The following is a 25908-nucleotide window of genomic DNA, read 5'->3' as shown; positions in this document are numbered from 1 at the left end:
CCTAGAACATTCTGCCCTTACCTCGCTACTCCCCCATTTCTTCCTGTTGAAATTCTTCTTATGCCTCAAGAACCATCTCAAATGTATTCTCTTCCTAAAGCCTTTCCTGGATTCTTAGCCCATCATGATCTTCCCCTGAAGCCCAGCAGCTTATTGTTCTTCTCCAACAGCACAGGGCTCTCCTCTTCTGCTTCTAGTTGTGTGGTCTTTTCTCCTCCACTGGACTGGAAGCCCCTTAAGAGCAGGATGGTGCTCGGTTAACCCCTGGTGCCCCTGTGACACTGACACAAGATGGCACGCATTTTAGGCTCTCAGTAAACTTGGTTGAGCTGAGTAGAATTTCACTGGCCTTGTCCCCAGAAATAGTGACTTAAGCTTTCCATGGATACATCTCATGAAAAGAGCAGCAAATAGAGCTGCCCTGCTTTTGTCTGCTTCTGTGCACAGGAGAGGCAGCGGCAACTTGAAAGTATGGGGATTTCCCTGGAGACTTCTGGTATCAAAGTGGGAGATGACAAGTGCTACTTAGTCAACCTGAACGCAGACCCTGCTCTCAACGAACTTCTGGTGTATTATTTAAAGGTAAGAGAGTATATTAATAGATAGTTGCCATCCTGATTCATTCATGTGCAAGTCCCACTTGAGCATCTGTCTCCATGATTTTGCTTTTTGTATCCAGCTTGCCCCTTGTTGAAAGTAAGAGGACTGGGGAGTTCCCACTGTGGCTCAGCAGGTTACAAACCTGACTAGTATCTGTGAGGTTGCAGGTTCAATTCCAGGCCTCTCTCAGTGGGTTAAAGATCGGGTGTTGCTATGAGTTGTGTTGTACATCAAAGACGTAGCTTGGATCCCATGTGGCTTTGGCTGTGGCTGTAGCCGGCAGGTGCAGCTCCAATTGGACCCCTAGCCTGGGAACCTCCACATGCTGCAGATGCAGCCCTAAAAAAGCAAAAAAAAAAAAAAGATAAGATTGGTAGTACAGTCAGGTTACCATTTTGTGTGAAAACAAACTGTTTTGTGTTATACTGGGGCTGTGCAGTTGGGCTCCTTTGCTGTGCAGGCATCGGAAGCACACGAGTAAGTGAGGATGTCAGGGTGATCGCTGGCTGTGGCGACAGGGACTCTGAGAAGCTCCAGAGAGTCACCATTATGCTTCTCAGTAATTCTAAAAAGATCTCAAGATCTGCACAAACCTAAAGCAGACCTTTGTGGTCATTAGACAGCTAGGGTTCATCCATGTCCATACCTTCTAAACCAACATCCTCAGGAAATAACTTCCGCTCCCATAATCCCCTTCCTGTGTAGAGATGAGCGGCCTTTTGGGTTTGGCATTTGGGGCCTCAGGGTTCTACCACTGACTATGCTGCATAGCTTGTTATAGCAGTTCTCAAACTGCTTTGTCAAGGGTTCTCGTCTGCCTAGTGAATATACAGAAGGCAATGGAGGATCAGCTAGAAATGAAGAAAGGAGCCTTCACTCCTTTTAAAAGTCTTCTTGCTTAAAAAAAAAACTTTTTTTTAATTGAAGTCCAGATGATTTACAGTGTTGTGCCCATTTCTGCTCTCTCGATTTTCTATTATCCATTTTATTCTACTTTTTCCAGAGACAAATAGGACACAAATAGCCCTTGACTTATTGAGAGTCCACTAATGGACTTAAGATCTTTTCATTTAGGAGATGATGAAGGGGTAAGGGATTGTTTCTGAAACCTTAATTTTGAAAGACCAAGCCTTGCACTCTCTCTGTTGAATAAGGAAGTATTATCATCAGAGCGACTGAATGATTTTTAGAGCAATAGAACAAAGGACAGGAATGAGCAGTGGGCTGAGTCACCAGGAGTCACAGTCCTCATATGCCTTAAGTTTGAGGTTTTGGCAATGAACCAGATCTCACACCTCCCATCCAGTTCATGCAGTACTGTCAGCCATGTGCTGTCAGGTTATTCACATTGATGGTGCTATATTTTTGCTGAGTTACTTGTAAGCACAGATTTTGTTCTTTACTTTCATGACCTCTTTCCAGGACCATACCAGGGTAGGTGCAGATACTTCTCAGGACATCCAGCTCTTTGGGATAGGAATTCAGCCCGAACACTGTGAGATTGATATTGCATCCGATGGAGAGGTCACCCTCACCCCAAAAGAAAATGCAAGGTAAGAAAACCTATCTAAACGTGTCTTAACATAGCTTGTTTGCAGCAAGTGCCTTATTTTCAGAAGCAGACAGCCTCTTTCTGTTTGCCCAGTGTTGTCAAAGGTAAGGCTGCACTTGATTCTCGGGATTTGCTTTCCACTTGTCCAGAGCTGTGTAATCAAGATTTAGGGCACTAGCTTCAGGGTGGCTGCTTCTGCCTTGACTGGCTGGGTGATCTTAGATAAGATACTTTAATCTTCAATTCCCTCGTGTGATAAATGAAGCTAATAGTAGACACAACATATAAATCACCTGCCTCAATGCCTGTCACACGTAAATATTGAATAAAGTTAGTTGCGATTACCCAGTGTTATGTGTTGTGTAAAAAGCAGCTAATCAGATAACTCCATTGTATGAAAAATGCCTAAAACTAGGCTATAATATGTAAAAAATTGAGAATTGACAGGATAATATATTTACTTTTTAATTTCTAGTAAATGATATTTTGAGTTATTTTATAATATCAAGGTTTAAAATGAAGTCTTAAAACAATATTCATTGATGCACAGCATTATAGTTCAGCAGTTCCCTGGTGGCCTAACAGCTAAGGATCTCAGCTAAGGATCTGGCGTTGTCATTGCTGTGACGAGGGTTCAGTCCTTGGCCTGGGAACTTCTGCATACTGCAGGAATGGGCAAAAAAAAAAAAAAAAAAAAAAAAATAGCACTTCTTTTTTAAAAAAATATAATTCAGAACACACATTTTTATGAAGAAAACTGCATTCATTCTGTTAATATCAGCCATACACATTTCTTTTTCTTTTTTTCTTTTTAGGGCTGCACCTGAGGCATATGGAGGTTCCCAGGCTATGGGTTGAATTGGAGCTTCAGCTGCCGGCCTACACCACAGCCACAGCAACACAGGGTCCGAGCCGCATCTGTGACCTACACCACAGATCTTCAACCCACTGAGCAAGGCCAGGGATCGAACCCACATCCTCATGGATCCTATTTAGGTTCGTTAATGCTGAGCCACGAAGGGAACTCCCGTACACATTGCTAAGTGATGAAAAAATGAAACTAACAATAAGAACATACATGATTCATGGAATTTAAAGACCATGCATTATACTGATATATTGTTTAAGATATTTAATGGTATGATACTATTCCATAATTTTTGCTTATTCCGTGTTCAAATAGAATTTGGCTTTATGCTCTATCCCCCTATTAAAAGTGCTGTGGTTTTTTTTATACTTTTTTTAAAAAATTGACGAACTAAATTATACGTGTGTGTGTATGTATGTATGTATGTATGTGTAGACACATATACACAGGACATGATAATTTGATCATATTCTCTGTTAACACTGTATCTAAAAATGATTTTTTTTTAGTAGATTTTCTCGTGTCCAATTTCAATTCCATGTTTTTTATCCTCCTCTTCTTTTCCCACCCTGCCCAATTTCCTCCTTTCCTATAACCTCAGGGTAGTGGTTCATACATTCAGTGTACTTTGCTCCAGGCTCTGTGCTGGAAATGCCTACATGGAGTAACTCAAAGTTGGATGGAAGAGAATGGACAGAAACAATAGTTATTATACAGAGAGATAATGGCTCCTTCTGAAATGATCTTTATAACCTGCAAATCTGATCACTCTAAAAATGTGTAGGGTTTGCAGGACTGGAGGTCAGGGATCTGTTAGGTTATTATTATGATATTGTTGTGGGAACATAGCAGTAGCAAAAGTCATAGAGAACAAAATGTATTTCAGAATTACTTGAGAGTCAGCAAGGTTTAGTCTTGTGCTTAGGGACCAGATGGGGACTCAGTAAAAGAAGTCAGTAATGTTAGATTTCTGTCTTAAGAGACTAGATAAACAGTGCTGCTAAATCAAAATAAGGTCTATGAGAGGAGTAACAGGTTTGGAGGATGATAGGTAATGAGTTCAGTTTGGGATACTTTGACATGGGCGTGCCTTGGGAGATGAACGTGAGATTTCCAGTTGCACATTGTATTTAGGGCTGTAGAACGACGCTAAAGATATAGAACTGGGTGTTATCACTATTGCCTGTCTTGAAAGTGGAGCTGCAGTGTATAGTGGAAGAGTTAAACTATTGTTTTAGGACTGATCTGAAGATAATCCATGAAGGAGGGGGAGGCAAAGGAGTCAGAAGCCATGGAAGTAAACAGCAGGATACAATGATGGAATCCAGGGCAAGAGAACATTTAAAGAAGTCAGAGAGGAAGCTAAGGAGCTCCTGTTGGACATAGCAATTAGGAAGACACTCGCAACCATGGGATATTTAGGTGTCATGTGGTGGTGATTAGAGAAGGAAAAAAATGCAAGGAAGGAAGACAGTGAGGTGAGAAAGCAGGTGGAGACTCTTGGTTGTGAAGATGGAAATAGGTTTGGGGAGACACAGCAGGAGAAGGCCCCGAGGGATTAAGGGATAGTCATTATTTCCTCAGATCTATCCTCAGATCCACCAGTTCTCTCATGACCTGCCTTGCCTGCTGCTTAACCATTCTCCTAAGTTTTGCATTTCAGTGTCTGTTTTTCATTTGCAGAAGTTTAGGAAGTCCTTTTTCAGATAAGCCTGGTCTCTATTGGTGGAGTCTTGTTTTTCACTCCATAGTGTGCTTTAATAATTTTATTTTTACTTACTTTATTGCCCTTATTTGGAAACCCTATTCTCCAAATTTGAAGATTCCCTTCATTCCAACTGCTTGTTGTATCTGCTGATAACTTTGCTTCCTAAAGCAGTCATGATATTTTAGATGTGCTTATTTATCTTCAGCAGTTTATCTGTGGAAGTCCTGGTGGCCTGGGTGCGGCTATATAAATTCCTTCAGAGAGATTTTATATTTGTTTCTTTCAAGTGCCCTAGGCATGCGTCCAAACAGAAATTACTTTTTATGCTAATTTCTTGGCTTGACTACCCAACCAGGCAGTTTCCATAACTTTTTTTTTTTTTTTATTGTAATAAGAGCATACTCAAATGGCAGAGTGATGTGTGTATATGTGTGTTCAGGGCTGTGTGTGTGTGTGGGGGTGTGTGTGTAACCACCTACATAGTAATTGATATGTAAGAGAGGTGAAGCTTCTATTTTTCTCTAATTTCCTCTGGAACTGGTTTTAGTTTTATTCTAGAATAACACTGCACTACTGAACTTTTTTATAGAAAAGTTTATGAATCTGCTAAGACCATTTGGTAGCCACTATTGAGATGATGCTGTTGAAAATTAATATGTAGCTAGGGAGAATGAGAACCTGAATTTTTTTTTTTTTTTTTTTGGCCACACCCATGGCTTGTGGATGTTCCCAGGCCAGGGATCAAACCCATGCCATGTCACCACCCTGAGCTGCTGCAGTGATAATGCCAGATCCTTAACCTACTGTGACACAAGGGAAATCCCAAGAATTGTATTTTTAAAATTATAATTCAGAGTTTAAAATAATAAAGGACACTGAGTAACACATTTCTACTGTTGATCATACTGCAATTCCTAGAATTTCTGGAGGGTTTTTCAGACACTTTAATAAGCAAAGGGAAAATATTTTCCTTAAAAACTGACTACTGATTTTTTTTTTTTTTTTTTTTTTTTTTAGGTAGAAGAGATAAGTATTCTATACAATTGGAAAAAAAAATCTTCTATCATCCTTTTGACAAAAATGTGTATATATTTATAGTGTTAAAAAAACAAAATTCAAGGAAGTTCCCTTGTGGCACAGCAGGTTAAGGATCCAGTATTGCTGCAACCATGGCACAAAACTGTAACTGTGGCACAGGTTCGATCCCTAGCCCAGGAATTTCCACGTGCCACGGGTACAGCCAAAAAACAAACAAAACCCTCCAAATTTGAGTAAATTTGAAGATGGAATTGCTGTATGAAATGGTTCGTGAATTAGGCACCATCTCAGACAGAACGATCCTCTGAGGGGTTACACAACCTGGAAGAGTTACATAATAAGAAGGGTGGGTCAGGGAAAGGAAATCATTAGCAAGGACGTTCATTGGAGGAAAGTAAAAGTTCAAGTGACACCTCTCCTTGACTGAGCCGTGGCGTTTTTATTGGCTGGGCTTGTTGCTAGGCAGGAAGGAGGCCTGTCTTCTTCCTGCTGGGGTAGCAGAATAGTTGTACTTTACCCCCCCTGTTTTGGGGGTACAAGGTAGGTTTCTTCCTGTTGGGGTCATTAGCTGACGTCTTTCATTTGAGGTAAGTAATGGCAGGATGTGAGTTTCCTCTTGAGGCTTCTTGACCTCAATTTTAGTTAAGGTTTCTTTTCAGTAATTTTCACAAGGGACAAATATGTGCATGCATATTCTGATCTCATTTTCCATTTTCGGCAGATGAATAAATCAGAATATAATTCCAAATAGATGGGAAACAGACTTTCAAAACTTGAGTCACAATGTTGCGAGTCATTTGGATAGGAGCGTGTTAGTGTAAAATATACACACCAAAGTTTTCCTATGTTTGTGTATGGCATATTAAAAACATTTTAGATGATATTCCAGAGTACTTTTAATTAATAAAATTTTAGGAGTTCCCGTTGTGGCTCAGTGGGTTAAGAACTGACACAGTATCCATGAGGATTCGGGTTTGATTCTTGGCATCACTTAGAGGATTAAGGATCCAGCATTGCCACAAGCTGTGGCCTAGGTCGCAGATGTGGCTTGGATCTGGCATTGCTGTGGCAGTGGTGTAGGCCTGCCGCCCGCAGCTCCAATTTGACCCCTAGCCCAGGAACTTCCATATGCCACAGGTGTGGCCCTAAAAAAAAAAAGAAAAGGAAAAGAAAGAAGAAGAAAAAAATATATATATCTTAGTCACCAGATTTGAATTCTACCACAAAGGTAAAATGTGGTAACATTTTTCATATGTGAATGCTCCTTGTTCCATAACTTTGAGCTTGAGAGTTCCCTAAAGATAAGGAACCAGCTGAGACTATATGATAAAAGCAATTTACAAAAAAATTAAAACTCAAAGTAATACTCTTTATTTTTCTCCATCAAACTTCACCTGACAGTCTTTTAGCAAATTAAATTTCAGTTAATTAACTAATTAGTTATCCCCATAATGTTTTGTTTTGCCCTTAAAGGCTAGTAAATGTCTTTAAGTGAAGGAAACATTTATAAGAAGACTAAAATTGTCCATGCTAAAAAATCTGGAGGACTTTTCCTCTCCCACTAAAAAAAGCCACAAAGACAGAGCTTTAGCTGTGTCAAAGGATCAGTTGATGAGATCTTCTAATAAGCAGAAAATCCTACATAACTCATTTAGGCTCCTGACTTCACAGCCCCTGCATGGCCCATGAGCTGTAGAAAGTTGCAATGTGAGGGAAACCGCACTATTGAAAGACCACCTCCCATGTCTATTCCACAGTTGCTTCTTCAAAATTTGTTTCAGACAAGTCCAAGATGCACAGACCAGCACAAACCCAGAGACCGGTGAACATCATTTATGGTGTGACATATACTGTGTAATTGAGACTATTACAGTTGTTTTCCATACCCCTAATTATTTGCTTATTTTTATTAAAGGATAATTGACTTACAGTATTATATTAGTTTCAGGTATACAGCATAATGTTTTGATAGATTTATATTTTATTGTCATTTATATTATTTTATTTTATTTTAATGGCCACACTCAGGCATATATGGAAGTTCCCAGGCCAGGGGTTGACTCTGAGCCATATCTGTAATGCTGGATTATCTAACCCACTGTGCCACATTGGGAACTCCCCCCCATTGTCTTATAAAGGATCTTTTTCAGCTCATTCTTGAAATCAAGATCCAGGGAAGATTCGACCATCGTCATTGATTGTTATGTCTCTTAGGTTTCTTTTAGCCCATGAGGCCCCCTCTCTCCTCCACACACCCACCCCCTGCCTTGTTTTCTTGCATTTCATTTGCTGAAGACACCTAACATTTTGCCCCTTGCATCCCGGGGTATCATTTAGCCTCTTCCCTCTGTGCTTCTGAAGTTGGTATTTAGATATAAAAGTTTGATCAGGTTCAGCTCAAATATGGTCAGGAATATCCCATAGGCATTGCTGTCCATCTCCCTCAGGAGTGCAACTGCTTTTGAGGGTTTTTGGTGTCCCTTGATCATCTTTGCCCAGATCTCGTGTTGCCATAGTAGTTACCATTCTGTTATTGCTTCATTAGGTATTAGTCGAATATGTCTAGTGAGGGAACGTTCCCCCAGTTATTGCTTCAGCTCCTAGGTCTGGGCTTTGTGCTCTTCACTGTTCAGCTGACCTATGCCCCCGACCCCCCAATCCTGTGTTCCTTCAGGTCCTGTGTCAACGGCACCCTGGTCTGCAGCACCACCCAGCTGTGGCACGGGGATCGAATCCTGTGGGGGAATAACCACTTCTTCAGGTGAGAGCTTTGTGTTCACTGCTGTCTTCATTCACACATCTTTCTTGTGAGCTGAGTGTAAAACACATTATTTACTCTAAAAAAAAAAAAAAAAAAAAAAAAAAAAAAAAAACCCAAAAACCCCACAGAATTAACTTACCGAAGAGGAAACGGCGAGATTGGTTGAAAGACTTCGAAAAAGAAACCGGCCCACCAGAGCATGACGTGGATGCAGCCAGTGAAGCTTCCTCAGAACCAGACTATAACTATGAATTTGCACAGATGGAAGTTATCATGAAAACGCTGAATAGTAATGGTAAGACCTTAACTTTGGATTCCTTCATCTTGGGCAATTTCTATAAGCATGTCTTAAGTGTCCTTCTGAAACTGAGGCACATACAGTTGCTAATTCCTTAGAAAGATGATTGTTTTTGAGGAGCTAATGAAAATATCCCAGGGCCAGGTCTGCTCCCTCTGGTATAAGCAGGAAGTGGACCGTCCCTTTTTTGAGACCCTTTGTTTCCAAGCCAATTGCGGCAACTTTCCATGGTGCTAGAGTACAGAGTGATTGTGAAGGGATTTCTTTCCAGATATCCCATTTTTGAGCACACCATTTCTGAATTGTTCAGAGTATGAATCCAGGAATTTCAAAATAGAATCTAATGTAAAGGTTAAAGTCACAACATTTTACTATAAACTCAATTGGAAATGTTACCATCAAAGAGACTTATTTAATAAGCCCAGGTAACTTTTGCAAAATGATAGCTAGGATGAAAGGCTTTATAGGCACTTTGACTTGACCCCGTCTCTGATCTTTAAGGTGGAGTCTCCCTAAAGCATCATTTCTAAATCTTTCCAGAAGGTTTTCAGTGTTTGTATTCAAGCTCTTTGTCTCTGTGTCTAAAAGGAAATCCTTTACCTCTTCATACACATTTAAGTGCCTTAAATAAAATACACACCAGATTCTTTCCTTACTTGCTCTTTTATAAATCTGTCCCTCCCTTTTCCCATCTCCCCAGGCTTGGTGCCTGGGACCTAGAAGCAGGACAGAAAAGTTCCTGGGTTCACAGGTACAACATAGCATTCTTGGGGCGAGAATTATTTCACGGAGATATAGTTGAGGCCAGATTCTGGAGCACCTGAGAGAGTTAGTTTCTGGACTTTGTCCAGCTCACTTTCCCATTCACCTGCTCTTTGGATACCTGGATACCTAAAGATCCATATCTTAAACCAGGGAGAGCCTCTGGAAACCTGTGACCCCAGAGACAGACAGCCTCAGCCTGACAAGATGCTTGGAGAGCATTTTGGTTTTCACAGTTGAGCCCTTGCCTTAAACATTTACTTTCTCACTCTACACTTTAAATAAGCCTATCTGAGAAGAATTGGAGCCTAGCTAGAGAATTGTCAGGTCTCTGGCGTATCCAATCGGGGATTCTGTCTTAAGAATAAAGATTTTGACCTTTTCCTTCATCACCATTTCTGGAGTTTTAGCTTCAAGGACCCTTCATTTTGATTATAAAAGTCAAGCATAAAGAAATGGTCAGATAGAAAAACAAGTGTAATGTATTAATGTGAAAGAGTGTAAAGTAACAGCAAAAAAGAACATCACAAAGATTAGGGATTAAGATTAGCTCCTGGGGCATTCGACAGCACAGCACAGGGTAGACCACAGCAAGAACTCAGATTCCAGTCCCCTCTGCGACCTGCTCACCCATTTGGGAGGAATCCCATCTGACATCCCAGAGCTATGCTCAGACATCAGAATCATGTTCATGGGTCATTCAACAACATGCCTGAGCAGCGAGTCTCCTGGGAGTGGTTTTTTGGAAGCCCAGATGGATACAGGGTGTGACAGGAGGACTCAGCTCCAAACTCCAGGTGGAGGAACGCCCATTGGAAGAGAGCTTCTTTTCTTCAGATGAGGTTACGGAATTCCAGACGGCTCCATTCTCTAACTCTGCAGATGTTCAGGTCACATCCATTTAATCATGTGTCATCCCACATCCCAGATATCTAATTTTCTCTAATTGTTACCTTCTTCTCCCAAATATATATATGAACTCCCTGAATAACCAGTGAGTATTTAGTACGTGTTAATTCCTCCAGTCTTCTTAGCCAAAGCAATTACTCATGAGTGGCCTGGCTCATGGTTACTATGAGTTACCCACTTGGTATTTCAGATCAGGCCTTGCTCTCCATGGATGATTTTATCTATTTAAAAGTAACATTTGAGGAGGTCCCATTGTGGCAGAACAGAAACTAATCCAACTAGTATCTGAGAGAATATGGGTTCAACTCCTAGCCTTGCTCAGTGGGTTAAGGATCTGGCATAGCCATGAGCTGTGGTATAGGTTGCAGATGTGACTTGGATCTGACATTGCTGTGGCTGCAGCATAGGCAGATGGCTGCAGCTCCAATTCAACCCCTATTCCTGGAACTTCCGTGTGCCACGGGTACAGGCCTAAAAAGCAAAAAAGTAAAAGGAACATTTCCCCTTTCCCTATGCTCTCCCCAACCCCACCGCTAAATGGGGCTCCTATGGGACACACCGCTATCCTCTGATACAGTGCTGAGATGCCAGAGGTGGGACCAAGTTCATGCCCTTCCTTCCCCTCTACTGCTAGGTGGCTTCCCGATCATAAGCCTGTCGGCCTGGTGGTCATCCCCTTGGTGGTCCTATTTGAAGATTCTCTTCCCTCTCCTGTGGTTTCAGACGAAGCTCCTCCACAAACACTGGGATAAAGGTTTTAACTAATTGACATGAGCATGAGAGAGCTTGACTGGTTTTTAGCAGTGCTGCTGATGAGTGCTTGTGCTATGTGCTTTGGCCAAAATCTAACTAACATGATGGGGAAGAAGCTGAAGATTTCTGCCCAACAGAGAGACTGAATGCTTGATGAAGGAATATTCTCTTTTCATTTATGACCACTTCCAAGTCCATTGCCTTCCCAGTGGTGAATATCTGGTAGCTCTTCTTTTCCCCATGCATCCAACAGCACACAAGTGTCATTGGTATCATTGCTACTCTTATCAATGGCTTCATTGCTGCTGACAGTGCAGCAGTTCAGGACAGTGGGGGTTTTTTTGCTTTTTTTTTTTTTTTTTTTTTTTTGCTTTTTAGGACTGAACCCATGGCATATGGAAGTTCCCAGGCTAGGGGTCAAATCAGAGCTGCAGCTGCTGGCCTATACCACACCCACAGCAATGCCAGATCTGAGCCATGTCTGCGACCTACACCACAGCTCATGGCCACGCCGGATTCTTAACCCACTGAGCAAGGGCAGGGATCGAATCCTAGTTGGATTCATTTCTGCTGCCCCATGACAAGAACTCCAGGACATTTCTGGGAACATAGTCACCTGCATTATTTCAGTAATAGACTAGACTAATAGATTTTAAATCACTAGAGTAAATAATGATCTAAAACCCAATTCATATGGAGTTCCCAACGTGGCTCAGTGGTTAACAAACCCAACTAGTATCCATGAGGACATTGGTTCGATCCCTGGCTTTTCTCAGTGGGTAAAGATCTGGCATTGCTGTGAGCTGTGGTGTAGGTGGCAGACGCAGCTTGGATCCCGAATTGCTATGGCTGTGGTGTAGGCCAGCAGCTGTAGCTCTGATCAAACTCCTAGCCTTGGAACTTCCATATGGCATGGGTGCAGCCCTAAAAAGATAAATACATACATACAGTCATGCATAAATAAAACCCAATTCGTTTGGATTAAAAGTAAAAGCAAACCTAGTACCTCTCGACCATAGTGTTCTTCCCAAGGGTTCAAAATAGGAATCAGACACTCAAGTATTTTCACAGAGTCACTGGCAGCTCTAAAGTTGAGCAGCTGAGGGGCTGGTAAAGGGTCATAGCTTATTCCATCTGAGATTTAAAGTTTCTGTTTTTGGGAGTTCCCGTCATGGCTCAGCGGTTAACAAAGCTGACTAGTATCCATGAGGATGCAGGTTCGATCCCTGGCCTTGCTCAGTGGGTTAAAGGATCCAACGTGACTGTGGCCGTGGCCAGCAGCTGCAGCTCCAATTCAACCCCTGTCCTGGGAACTGTCATATACCAAGCATGTGGCCAAAAAAAAAATTTCTTATCTATATCTATATATATGCTGTATAGTGATAAAGACCTAAAAGAGGTTAATTAATTCAAAAAGAAAATGTTATCAAGTATGTCTCAGAGAAAGATGTTTCCAGATTGTGTTAGGATCAGAGAAAAAAAGAAAGAAGGAAACCTCAGCCCCTCTACCCCTACCAGGCAGTGTGTAGCATAGCCAGACCTGATCGGAGTCCTAGGCAGGCCTTCCCCGGCTGCCCTGGGGCCAGCTGGGGGTGAGGAGGAATGCTTTGAGCTGCTCTCTCTTCCACATCTGCATGTTGATCTGTGACCTCTAAGACAGCCCCTTAAGTAGGGGCGCTGTGTCATGGTAGCTGCTAAACAGTTTTAAAAAGCCTCAGTCCCATTACCAATGCCTTGGCCTGGAACCCCCTACCCCAGCCATTTGAAATCGTGTGTGTTTCTACATACCGCTGACTAAACACTAAGTTAGTGCCCCCCCCTTTTAAATATGAATAGTGGAGTTCTCATTGTGGCTCAGCAGGTTAAGAACCCAGCATAGTGTCTGTGAGGATGCAGGTTCAATCCCTGGCCTTTCTCAGTGGATTAAAGATCCAGTGTTGCCATAAGTTGCAGTGTAGGTGCAGCTGTAGCTTGGATCTGATGTGGCTGTGGCTGTGGCTGTGACGTAGGCCCCACCTGCAGTTCCAATTTGACCCCTAGTCTGAGAACTTCTATATGCTGCAGGTGTAGCCCTAAAAAGAAAAAAGGGGAAAAAAATTATTTTCTTTTTTTAAATAAATACGAATGAATTTTTATTATTATTTTTTTTTACGGATGAATATTTTTTAAATAAAGAACGGACCCTGTTCTTTTTTAAACCCAGAACCTAAATAGAGAATATATATATACTGTTTGAGAAGGATGTGTTTTTTTTAAATTGAGATAACTTTTTTCTCTAGCCCTTACATGTAAAATTTCTTCAAACTCTCTCAAAAAAAGTTCACCTTATTACTCTTTTTTTTTCCCCCCCAGAAGTTATAGGACTATATAATCAGAGGTTCTAATCCTTTGGAGTACATTGATTTTCACCGTATGAAACAAATGTAACCCACCCATGGTTTGCCTTTGTGTAAGAGGGTTTTTTAGGAGTCTGTTTTCTTTTTTATTTTTTTTTTTAATTTTTCCTTTTTTTAGGGCTGCATCAGCAGCGTATGGAGGTTCCCACCCAGACTGGGGGTCTAATTGGAGCTACAGCTGCTAGCCTCCACCACAACCACAGCAATGTGGGATCCGAGCCACGTCCTTGACCTATGCCACAGCTCACAGAAACGCTGGATCCTTAGCCCACTGAGCGAGGCCAGGGATCGAACCCACAGCCTCATGGTTCCTAGTCAGATTCGTTTGCACTGCACTGCAATGGGAACTCCCTAGGAGTCCATTTTCTATTAGCCTTTCAAATAACACATTTCAGGGACTCTATGTCAGGTCTCTATGAAGAAAACTATTCTGCTTTGAAAAAATAATGAATTTTAGAATTTTATATCAGCAAAGAATAGTATTTTTCTTAATACTCTTATCGGAGTAGTAATTTTTTTTTTTTTTTTGTCTTTTTTGCCATTTCTTGGGCTGCTCCCGCGGCGTATGGATGTTCCCAGGCTGGTGGTCTAATTGGAGCTGTAGCCACCGGCCTACGCCAGAGCCACAGCAACGCGGGATCTGAGCCGCGTCTGCGACCCACACCACAGCTCACAGCAACACCGGCTCCTTAACCCACTGAGCAAGGCCGGGGACTGAACCCACAACCTCATGGTTCCTAGTTAGATTCGTTAACCACTGAGCCACGATGGGAACTCCCCGGAGTAGTAATTCTGAGGAAGATATTAGAGGTCAGAGTACTGCATCAGTTTTGTTACTAAGTTTTTTCCTACCCCCCAAAATTAGCTGTGATCTGGGTCCAAAACCCCCCCTCTGTTGCTTATTAGCGGTGCAACTTTAGGTCAGCTACTTAACCTTTCTGAGCCCCAGTTGTCTCATCTTTAAAATGGGAATGCTGTCTGTCTTTAGGTTTATTGCAAGGCTTTTGTGAGATGATGCATGCAAAGCGTAGAGTGTCTCTACCTGAGATACAGCCAGTAGCTAGTAGAATTATTATCACCATTATTGTGGTTATCATTTTTATTAAAAACAACTCACCTATGCTCTGCATACCTAGTGATTTTTTTCCTACTTTGGTATTATTTAACCTTCTTTTTTAACCTATTTTTTCCCCTCTTCTCATATAGAAAACTAGTAAAATTTACATGCTTATTGAACAAGTTGATAGAGTCTTCTGAGAAAGTCAATCTCTGGCTATTGTATGATATAAAAATTGCTCTTAACTTCCTACCCTTATCTTGGAAGTTAAACTAAGAGTCAGTATGTGGCAGTACGACACAAATAGCCCCGAATATGAGGCAAGTGTGTGAATCTGAGGCTTGTCTGAGAACATGAACATATCTCCTCCAGGTCCCTTGGACTTCAGGGGAATATTTGCCATTCTCGTAATTTCCTTGTTTACCACCCAGATTGTCTGACATACTGTTTCCCTACAGTCTGTTCAGTTAGATAAGGTCAGTAACTTTCTCTTGTACAGGTGGTCGGTGCCTTCCTTAATCTTTCTCCATGGCATCCAGGTTCTTGGTCATTACCAAGCTAATTAGCTCTTTAGGGTTGAGTCCTGCCTACAACACAGTCACCACTGGGCATACCACAGCCCCTTTAAACAAGACCTATTAGTACTTCCAGTACCTCTTCACCCACATGTATGTAGGTGACCTCTGAATACGAAAATGCAACAAAAAAAGGAAAAATCAGAAATATCCTTTTAGTTTTACAAGTGAATTTTTGCAAGTGAATTGCTATCTTGGCTATTAATTACCCGAGAAATTGCCAGGCTAGATACTCAATATTTTCAAACACATGCTGAGATCTTTTGAGTTTCCTCCCACATTAGAGAAATTCAGGAGTCATAAATTGGTGACTAAAATGAGAAATACAAACTTTTTGCCATGTACCAAAGCCAATGCTAAATGTGCATAAAATTGACTATGGTAAAAATCAAATCTTGTGTAGTTCAGTTGTTGAAGGCTTCTTAGATTTCATCAAGTTTTTCTTCTCTGCATATAGACTTCCCATCCCCTTTTCCTCTGCCATCTGTTTTTTTTTTTAGGGCCACACCTGTGGCATATGGAAGTTCCCAGACTAGGAGTCAAATCAGAGCTGCAGTTGCCAGCTTACACCACAGCCACAGCAACACTGGATCCTTAACCCACTAAGCGAGGCCGGGGATTGGACCTGTGTCCTCATGGATGCTAGTTGGGTGTGAAACCTGCTGAGCCACAAGGGAAACTCCTCTGCCATGTGCTGTTTGAAGTTGAGTCATCTATCTGAACATTAGAATGAGTGCATCAATTTGAAGAAAGTACATAACAGATAAGGGGACTGTTTACAAACAAGGCATTTGTCTAAACTGTTAAGGAAAAGAGAATTGAGAGGATTTCTTCTGACCAGGCCTCTCAGGCCTCTCACAGTGTACCGAAAGGCTGGATTCTGGGGCAGGGGAGGGTTCTTGCTGGAAGCAGCACCAGCAGGCTGCCTGTCTTAGCCACCGCTGAAGGCACCTTGCCTTGTCTCTTGGCTCACCAGACCCAGTTCAGAATGTGGTTCAGGTCCTGGAGAAACAGTACCTTGAAGAGAAGAGGAGTGCCCTGGAGGAGCAGCGGCTCATGTACGAGCGAGAGCTGGAGCAGCTCCGCCAGCAGCTGTCCCCGGAGAGGCAGCCCCAGAGCAGCGGCCCCGAACGCCTGGCCTTCAGCAGCCAGACGGCTCAGCAGAAGGTGACGCAGTGGGCGGAGGAGAGGTAAGAGGGGAAGCGGGGCCCAGGGGCAAGGCCTCAGGCCCTTGGGCTGTTGGGGGAGGGCTCGTGAGGCACATCAGTGGGGGACAAACCTTGCAATGAAAGCTTTCTTACTCCTACATCTGGATTGTCGGCAGCTGCCTTTTCCTTTCAAAGATATTGTCTGTCCTGAGTATGTTTATTATGATGTTAGTTGTTAAAGACTATACCCGCCCCCTGACCCTTCAGGAAAAATGGTGCCAAGTTGGAATCCCACAGGTAGGTTCTGAAATAGAGAACATTTGAATAGTTCTTCAGCACGGAAGCATTTCTCGTTTTTTGTTTCTCTTGCTTTGGATCCCATTTATTTGTCTTTTTTTTTTTTTTTTTTGCTATTTCTTGGGCCGCTCCCGCGGCATATGGAGGTTCCCAGGCTAGGGGTCTAATCGGAGCTGTAGCCACTGGCCTACGCCAGAGCCACAGCAACTCGGGATCCGAGCCGCATCTGCAACCTACACCACAGCTCACGGCAACACCGGATCGTTAACCCACTGAGCAAGGGCAGAGACCGAACCCACAGCCTCATGGTTCCTAGTCGGATTCGTTAACCACTGCGCCACGACGGGAACTCCTGGACCCCATTTAAATACAACTTTAGTGTCAAGTAATCCAAATGTGAATGTTTAAAATTTATGACTTGAAAATATTTGTATCAGGAGTTGCCATCGTGGCGCAGTGGTTAAGGAATCCAACTAGGAACCATGAGGTTGCGGGTTCGATCCCTGCCCTTGCTCAGTGGGTTAACGATCCAGCGTTGCTGTGAGCTGTGGTGTAGGTTGCAGACGCGGCTCGGATCCTGCGTTGCTGTGGCTCTGGCGTAGGCCGGTGGCTACAGCTCCAATTCAACCCCTAGCCTGGGAACCTCCATATGCCGTGGGAGCGGCCCAAGAAATGCCAAAAAGACAAATAAATTAATGAATGAATTAATTAATTAAATTAAATAAAAAAGAGTAGTTTAAAAAAAAAAAGAAAAAAGAAAATATTTGTATCAGAAGTGAGGTAATGGAGGAACCAACAGAAAGGATGATACATTAGTGCGAAGTTACATTGTATTCTTCCCACCATCCAGAAACAGTGCTTATTTTAGTGAATGTTCCCAACAGCACCAAGCCATGGGAATTAGGATTTCCATCTTGTAGGTAGGACGGTTAGTTTAAATATCCTCCCTCAGTCACCCATTTAGTAAATGCAAAGGCCAGGGTTTGACCCCAGGTCTGTCTGTATTAATAACACCCGTGTTATAATAGCACCTGACATTTCTTGAGTATTTACCATGTGCTGCCACTCCACACAGTCAAAAATCCGACTACAACTTTATCGTCAGCCCTCAATATCCATGGTTCCACATCCATGGATTCAACCAACCATGGATCATATGCTCCTGGAGTATTTAGTGAAAAAAAAAATCTGCATATAGATGAATCTGTACCATTCAAACCAATATTGTTGAAGGGTCAGCTGTGGTCTTTCTTTCATTCGGTGGGTAATTTTTGAACATGGTATGATGAGCCATGCACTTGGCCAGGAATTACATGTGATGACAAACAAAAAAGACAAAGTGGGAATTCCCATTGTGGCTCACTTGAGGTTTCGGGCCTGATCCCTGGCCTTGCTCAGTGGGTTAAGGATCCAGTGTTGCTGTGGCTGTGGTGTAGACCGGCAGCTACAGCGCCGATTCAACCCCTAGCCTGGGAACTTCCATATGCTACAGGTATGGCTCTACAAAGAAAAAAATAATAAAAAAATTTAAATATTAGCAAAACAATTTGTTATGTTTTGCCCATTAAAAAAAAAGAAAGAAAAAAAAGACATAGTCCCCGACCTAGAGGAGCCTTGAGCTTCCTAGAGAAGATGGAAATTATTCGTCAAATAATGAAAAAATGACTACTGAGGCAAAAGGTGTGGGGCCAGAGAAAAAAATATAATGGGCTTTGGACCCAATCGGGTTGTTAGAGAAGCGTTTATCAGGAAGTGCTATTGTGTAGAATTAAAAAAAGAAGTTCTGCTGCCACAGAAGTACCTCCTTCTTGCCTTTTACCAACTGAAGAAAGCATGCAGAACACTTTGTCCACATCTCTTTCACCTGCCCGTCTCCTCCGCCCCAAAACACACGAAAGTCATACCATTTCTTTTTCCTAAAGGATTCCTTTATTGGGTTTTTGTTTTTGTTTTTTTCGGGATTTTTTTTTTTTTTGCATTATCATATCAAAACCTAGTCGTTTTCAACTATTATATAATTTAAAACATGGTTTGCAATTGAGTCACCTTACACATTTGCTCCTCATCCATGGTTCCCCCTGACTAGTCCAGAACCATGGTAGGAGAAGGAAGGATGAGAAGTGACTTGGCAAGAGGAGGTTGAAAAAATATTCTTTGGGAGTTCCCATCATGGCACAGCGGAAACAAATCTAATTAGGAACCATGAGGTTGAGGGTTCGATCCCTGGCCTCGCTCAGTGGGTTAAGGATCTGGTGGTGCGGTGAGCTGTGGTGTAGGTCGCAGACGCGGCTTGGATCCCACGTTGCTGTGGCTCTGGCGTAGGCCAGTGGCTACAGCTCCGATTCGACCCCTAGCCTGGGAACCTCCATATGCTGTGGGTACAGCTCTAAAGAGCAAAAAAAGAAAAAATATTCTTTGAAAGAGGTTTTCTACTACTTTCTAATAATATGGCTTCCTTGGAAACAAGATTGTGGTTTGCTTTCGGATGTTCTCATTTCCTTTTCTGTTGCACCACAGGGATGAACTCTTCCGCCAAAGCCTGACAAAACTGCGGGAGCAGCTGGTCAAAGCTAATACCTTGGTTAGGGAGGCCAACTTCTTAGCTGAGGAAATGAACAAGCTCACTGACTACCAGGTGACGCTGCAGATCCCTGCTGCAAACCTCAGTGCCAACAGAAAGGTGAGAATGGTCTTAGAGAAAAGGGGGCCAGAGGGAAATAGAAACCTGACGTCCAGAAAACATCCAAGAGGGGACCCTCATGCGAGCAGGCATGTTTGTCCTTTGTAAGACTCCCTCAGTGTTCCTGTTATGGCTCAGTGGGTTAAGAACCCAGCATAGTATCCACAAGGACGTGGGTTTAATCCTGGATCTGGCATTGTTGCAAGCAGCAGTGTAGGGAACAGATGCAAGCAGCAGTGTAGGGAACAGATGCAGCTCCCATCCGGTGTGCTGGCAGCTGCTGCTCCGATTCGCCCCCCGAGCCCAGGAACTTCCGTATGTCACAAGTGCAGCCTAAAAAATAAATAAATAAACAAATAATTTTTTAAAAAAGACTTCCTCGGGGTTCCCGTCGTGGCTCAGTGGTTAACGAATCTGACTAGGATCCATGAGGATGCAGGTGTGATCCCTAACCTTGCTCAGAGGGTTAAGGATCTGGCACTGCCGTGAGCTGTGGGTGTAGGCCAGCAGCTACAGCTCCGATTCGACCCCTAGCCTGGGAACTTCCATATGCTGTGGGTGTGGCCCTAAAAAGCTAAAAAAATAAAAATAAAGACTTCCCTATAGACCTCCTCAGGTATCCTTGGATATTTTGTGGTCAGAGTATGAGGATTTGGCCAAAGGACTTGCCAATTTAAATGCTTTCTCCAAAACAGTGATACTAGAAATAAATATATAAGTAATTCCTCCTGCTTTCTCTTTCATATAAATGCCTCCTGAGATGGGGCATGTCTGTATATTTTGTTATAGTGCCGTTCTGAGAGTGAATTCTGCAAGAAAGGAAGACTCATCTGATACCGGTTTTATGTCCACAGAAGGATTCTTTGCAGCCATTGGGAAGTTTCCCATCATTTCAACTTGAAGAATTTGTCCTTGAAGGAGAAACTTTGAAAAAAATAATCTTTCATCCATTCATTCTCCCCTCCAGCAAGCAAGCTAGAAGCAAGTCAGAAAGTATCTTATCGGTCTTCTCTCATTTTAGTCTTTTGATCAAGGAGTTCTCCTTTAAGGAATTATTCTAAATCTGCACTTAGGGAAATGTTCATAAATTTTTTTCTTTTTAAGGCTGCACTGGTGGCATATGGAAGTTCCCCACCTAAGGGTCGAATTAGAGCTATAGCCACCCGCCACAGCCACAGCCATGCCAGATTCAAGCCGTATCTGTGACCTATACACAGCTCACAGCAATGCCAGATCCTTGACCCACTGAGCAAAGCCAGGGATCAAACCCACATCTTCATGGATACTAGTTGGATTCATTTCCACTGTGCCACAACAGGAACTCTGAAGTGCTCCTAAAGATTTATGTGCTTTTGTTCAAGGATGCTTATCATAGTGACCTTTGAAATAGCCATGATGTTGACCAAGAGAATAGTCAAATGAGTGATACATCCCTATAATGGATTGCTATGTCGCTATTAAAAATCATGTTTATGAAGCATATTTAACAACACAAGAAGGTAAACATGATATCAAAACTACGGAGAGATGTGCTTGCTTCAGCAGTACATATACTAAAATTGGACCGATACAGAGAAGATTAGCATGGCCCCTGCACAAAGATGGCATGCAGATTCATGAAGGGTCCCACATTTTTTAGACTGGGACTTTGGGGTTAGTAGCTGCAAACTACTTCATTTGGAGTGGATAAGCAGGGAGATCCTGCTGTATAGCACAGGGAACTATATCTATCACTTGTGATGGAACATGATGGAGAAAGATGTGAGAAAAAGAATGTATGTATGTGTATGACTGGGTCACTTTGCTGTATAGCAGAAATTGACAGAACATCGTAAATTAACTATAATAGAAAAAATAAAAATCTTAATGAAAAATGAAACACCTATTAGTGAACATTAAAAAAAAAAAACTATGGAGAGAAGATTGAGATAGGAAATATGCATTTGGGGTGGGGGGTGGCTGTGGCATGCAGCAGCTTAATGTGGGATCTCAGTTCCCAGACCGGGGTTTGAACCCAGGCCACAGCAGTGAAAGCACCAAGTCCTAACCCCTAGACCACCAAGGAACTGTGGTTTATATTTTTGTTTGGTCCTGACTGTGATAAAAATAAAACGTGTGTATGGGTATACAAAGAAGGTTGAAAATAAACCAGAACATTCCCTCGGCGATGAAATTTCATCTTCTTTTGTATACATTATGGCTTTTTTAAAAAACTTACTCCTTTGTGATAATACATATTGCTTCAGCGGTACAAAAAAGTCCTAACGTGGCTGTTTTGTTTGTTTTTCTTCATTCTGCAGAGAGGGGCCATAGTGAGCGAGCCGGCTATTCAAGTGAGGAGGAAAGGAAAGAGCACCCAAGTGTGGACCATTGAGAAGTTGGAGAATAAATTAATAGACATGAGAGACCTTTATCAAGAATGGAAGGAAAACGTTCCTGAGGTAAGAAAGACAAAATGTAAAGGAGCTCTTGTTCTGCCACAAGGACAAATTTAAGCAGTTCCGTCATCAGAACACACCCATGGGCGTCAGTGATGATCTCTAGTGACTCTCGGGACATTTATATTAGAAATGTGTAGGAGTTTCCGTCATGGCTCAGTGGTTAAACGAGTCTGACTAAGAACCATGAGGTTGTGGGTTCGATCCCTGGCCTCACTCAGTGGGTTAAGGATCCAGTGATGCCAGTGAGCTGTGGTGTAGGCCGCAGACGCGGCTCAAATCCTGCATTGCTGTGGCTCTGGCGCAGGCCAGTGGCCAAAGCTCCAATTAGACTCCTAGCCTGGGAACCTCCATATGCCACGGGTGTGGCCCTAGAAAAGACAAAAAGACAAAAAAAAAAAAGAAAGAAAGAAAGAAAAGAAATGTATAGTAAAAGTGACATTGAAAGAATTGGCAGGCTCCATCATAAAACATGTGATCCCCACACAGGAACTAGAGGAAGAGAACATGTAGCATGTTCTTACTGGTTTGCATTTTTACTAAATTTCAAGTGAAATGAAGCAGAACAGAGTGAATTTCTGCTGTTTTGTCAGCTGTGAAGGATCAGCTGAGATGGAGCCAGCGTGGCTTTTGTGCTCATTAGCGTGTGTTCATGCTCCCCTAGCTGTGATGGTGGCTGGGTAGATGCTGAGAATAATTTTAGAGAGCACAAGCCATTTTTTGGACATGCGTAATGGAAAAAAAAAAAGACTCGGTGAAGGAAACGAGGCAAAGCCCAGAGAGTGAAACTGCGCAGCTGGGGTGTCGTGGGGAGGGAGGGCAGGCAGTAAGCACAGAAGAGCTCCCCAGCTAACAAGCCCCTCCCAGGTGCTGGTTTTGTTTTATTTGTGTGGCGTGAGTCTAGGTTGACATCTTTTTCTTCGGATAAATGCTTTCTTTCTAAAACCTTTTAAGATGCTGGTTTTAAATATCTTTAAGTTGACGTTTGTTTCCTACTCCCCTTCCCCCCACCTCTCCTACCGCTCAGGCAAAACGACTCTATGGGAAACGAGGCGACCCTTTCTATGAAGCCCAAGAGAATCACAACCTCATTGGCGTGGCGAATGTGTTCCTGGAGTGTCTCTTCTGTGATGTGAAACTTCAGTATGCAGTCCCTATCATCAGCCAGCAGGGGGAGGTAAAGACAAGCCAGTCTCGGAGAACATGGCCACCATGGTTCAAGTTTGGGTTTTGTTTTTCAATTCTGTTTAAGTGACATTGGTTTTTTGTTTGGTTGGTTTTTATTTTATTTTATTGTAGTATAGTTGATTTACAGTACGGTGTTGATTTCTGCTGCACAGCAAAGTGATTCTACGTATATACGTATCCATTCCCGTATAGGTTATCACAGAACAGGGACCTCTACAGCAGGTCCCTTTTGATCATCCATTCCATACACAGCAGTGTGCCTTTGCCATGCCCCAAAGCCTAGTCCATCCCTCCACCCCTGCCCCATACTTCCCTTTTGGGAACCATACCTTTGTTTTCAAAGTTACTTTCTTGAGGCAGATCAAAAAACTAGGGTGAGTATCAGTAGCACATTCTTTTTTCTCTACTAATATCAATAGAAACTAAGTCATTATTAAGTCATTGTTTTAAAAGATTATTAGAACGTGTTCTTTTGTTCATTTCTGGTTCACAAATATTTTCTTTGTTTTAATCAACTTAGAAAACTTTTGGAAACCAGAGTCAGTTCTGTGCCCCATATTCATTTCACTTTTAATCTCTTACCTCTGTAATACACTCTAGTTCCTTCCTAGCCCCTAAGTAGTCTTTATAAGATACAACTTGGGAGAGTTATTTTGAAATATAAAATATTCAAGGAGCTCCCACAAGGCTTGGTGGTTACGAACCCTGCTAGTTATATCCTGAGGATGCAGGCTTGATCCCTGGCCTCGCTCAGTGGGTTAATGACCCTGTGTTGCTGTGGCTGTGGTGTAGGCCATCAGCTGCAGCTCTGATTTGACCCCTAGCCTGAGAACCTCCATATGCTGCAGGTGAGGCCACAAAAAGCAAAAGAAGAAAAGGAAAAAATATATATATAGAATATTCAAGGAAAACAAGCTTAACCATCACAGTGTTACCCCCTCTTTAAAAAGTCTCTCTGCTACTGTACAGCACAGGGAACTATATCCAGTCTCTTGGAACAGAACATGATAGAAGCTAATATGAGAAAAAGTGTGTATATGTATGCCTGGGTTACTTTACAGCAGAAATTGGCGTAATATTGTAAATCAACTATACCCTCATTAAAAATTGTTTTAAAGTCTTTCATATTTGAGTTATTTGGATATATTGGCCTTATGTCAACCTAAAACATTTCAGAAAATATACAAGTTCAAACTTTTTATAGTATCTATTTCGTCAACTGAGGGTTTCATTTTAAATTTGGTAACATCCTTATTTCCTAGGTTGTCCCTCAGTAGCATGCAAAGTTGAAATGCTCGGTCATTTTGTGTAATTCTTAGAGCAGGCTGAGAATAAGATGCCAGTCTGCCCAAAGTGAACCCAGAAAATAGACCCTAGGTTCCCAGTTGGGATTTGTAAGTACACAGCTCACATCCTACAGGTAACCCACCTAGGAACAGTATGCTCCAGGAACCTAGTGGTCTAAGTTGCTTTCTCCCATGTTAAAAACGGGGACAGCTCCTCTAGCAAAGAAACCTATTGCCTGAGTTCCTAGTCAGGGTTTCTTACGCCAGGATCCATGGTGGGCTTTGCGTGTTCCATTAATCCCCCTGAAATTATACTAAAAATATATTAGGTTCTCAAAAAACATGGGGGAAAAAGCTCGAGAACCACTCTCTTCTGATTTTCTTGTATTTATTTTCTTCCCCTCCTCTTGCTCCTTTCGCCTCATTTGTCTCACTTGTCAAACACCATCAGCTAATTTCTCTCCGCTCCTGGGGGCCAGGGCCCATTGCTCTGTGGAAGTTGGATCTGAGCTACCTTTGAAGATGAGCCTCACTATTTAAGATGCCAGCAGCACTGCCACAGCCTGTGTCCTCACCACAGCTTGTCATTGCAGCCTTCAACTATGTTTTGAAAGAGAACTTGGCTGGTTACAGCACTCTGAGAATGCAAATTTCAGGGTCATTCCTATCCTTAAATTCAGTTCTGTGCCACCAACTGTAAGAGAGACACTGCTGACCTAGCACCAATACTGAGAGCCACCAGGATATGCTGCAAACATTTAGAAAAATGTGTCTTAAAGGAACTGCTTTCTTATACCTTTGTGGCATTCTGTTTGTCTCACCCCCTCACCCTGCTCCCAGCCCCAGTGTGAGTTTCATTCGCATTCTCTTCTCCCAAGAGACTAGAAGCTCCATAAGCCCAGTGGCCGTGACTGTTTGGTTCACTATTGTAAATGCAGCACACAGTCCTGGTTCCTGGCACACGGTCAGTATTTGGTAAATATTTGTCAAGTGCATAAACTTATCCCATAACAACCTGCTTGTATCTTTGTGAAAAGTCGCTGGTCTACACTATTCCTGAGTTTTTATTTCTCTGTCTTTCCTCACTTGCCTGTGAGTGCCCAGGAAGCAGAGTCTGAGTTTTGTTTTCTCCCCATTCTAATGGTGACTTTTAGTGTATTTATTTTTATTTTGTTGAAGCATAGTTGACTGAACAATGTTGTGTTGGTTTCAGATGTACAGTAAAGTGATTCAGTTATTTATCATATATATATATATATGATATATATATATGGTTTTTTTCACAGTCTTTTCCCTCATAGATTATTACAAGCTATGAGTAGAGTTCCCTGTGCTGTACAGTAATTCCTTGTGGGTTATCTATTTTCTATACAGTAGTGTGTATATTTTAATCTCAAATTCCTTATTCCCCCTACCCTTTTGATAACCATAAGTTTGTTTTGTGTTTCTGTTTCGGAAAGTTCATTTGTATCATTTTTTTTTTTTTAGATTCCATATGTAAGCAGTATCATATTTGTTTTTCTCTAACTGACTTTCCTTGGTATGATAATCTCTAGGTCCAGCCACGTTGCTGCCAAAGGCATTATTCCCTTCT

At 42.2% G+C, this 25908-nt stretch overlaps 1 protein-coding gene across 15 annotated transcripts in view; it reads left to right on the top strand.

The window, feature by feature from the left end:
• KIF13A (kinesin family member 13A) overlaps nt 1-25908 on the top strand; it is a 218491-nt gene that overhangs the window by 153436 nt on the left and 39147 nt on the right. For 8 of the 15 annotated variants that reach the window (XM_021100217.1, XM_021100220.1, XM_021100218.1 and 5 more), the window contains exons 13-21: nt 448-582; nt 2023-2153; nt 8441-8527; nt 8656-8822; nt 11131-11250; nt 16254-16467; nt 19240-19402; nt 21703-21843; nt 22868-23017. In XM_021100217.1, the coding sequence (XP_020955876.1) occupies nt 448-582; nt 2023-2153; nt 8441-8527; nt 8656-8822; nt 11131-11250; nt 16254-16467; nt 19240-19402; nt 21703-21843; nt 22868-23017 (1308 nt within the window). The remainder of the gene's footprint in view (nt 1-447; nt 583-2022; nt 2154-8440; nt 8528-8655; nt 8823-11130; nt 11251-16253; nt 16468-19239; nt 19403-21702; nt 21844-22867; nt 23018-25908) is intronic. The other 7 variants (XM_021100228.1, XM_021100225.1, XM_021100229.1 and 4 more) reach the window with 1 other exon arrangement.

Source organism: Sus scrofa, chromosome 7 (assembly GCF_000003025.6).
Source record: "Sus scrofa isolate TJ Tabasco breed Duroc chromosome 7, Sscrofa11.1, whole genome shotgun sequence".
NCBI classification, from domain to species: domain Eukaryota; kingdom Metazoa; phylum Chordata; class Mammalia; order Artiodactyla; family Suidae; genus Sus; species Sus scrofa.
This window is presented reverse-complemented; position numbering and strand designations above follow the sequence as displayed.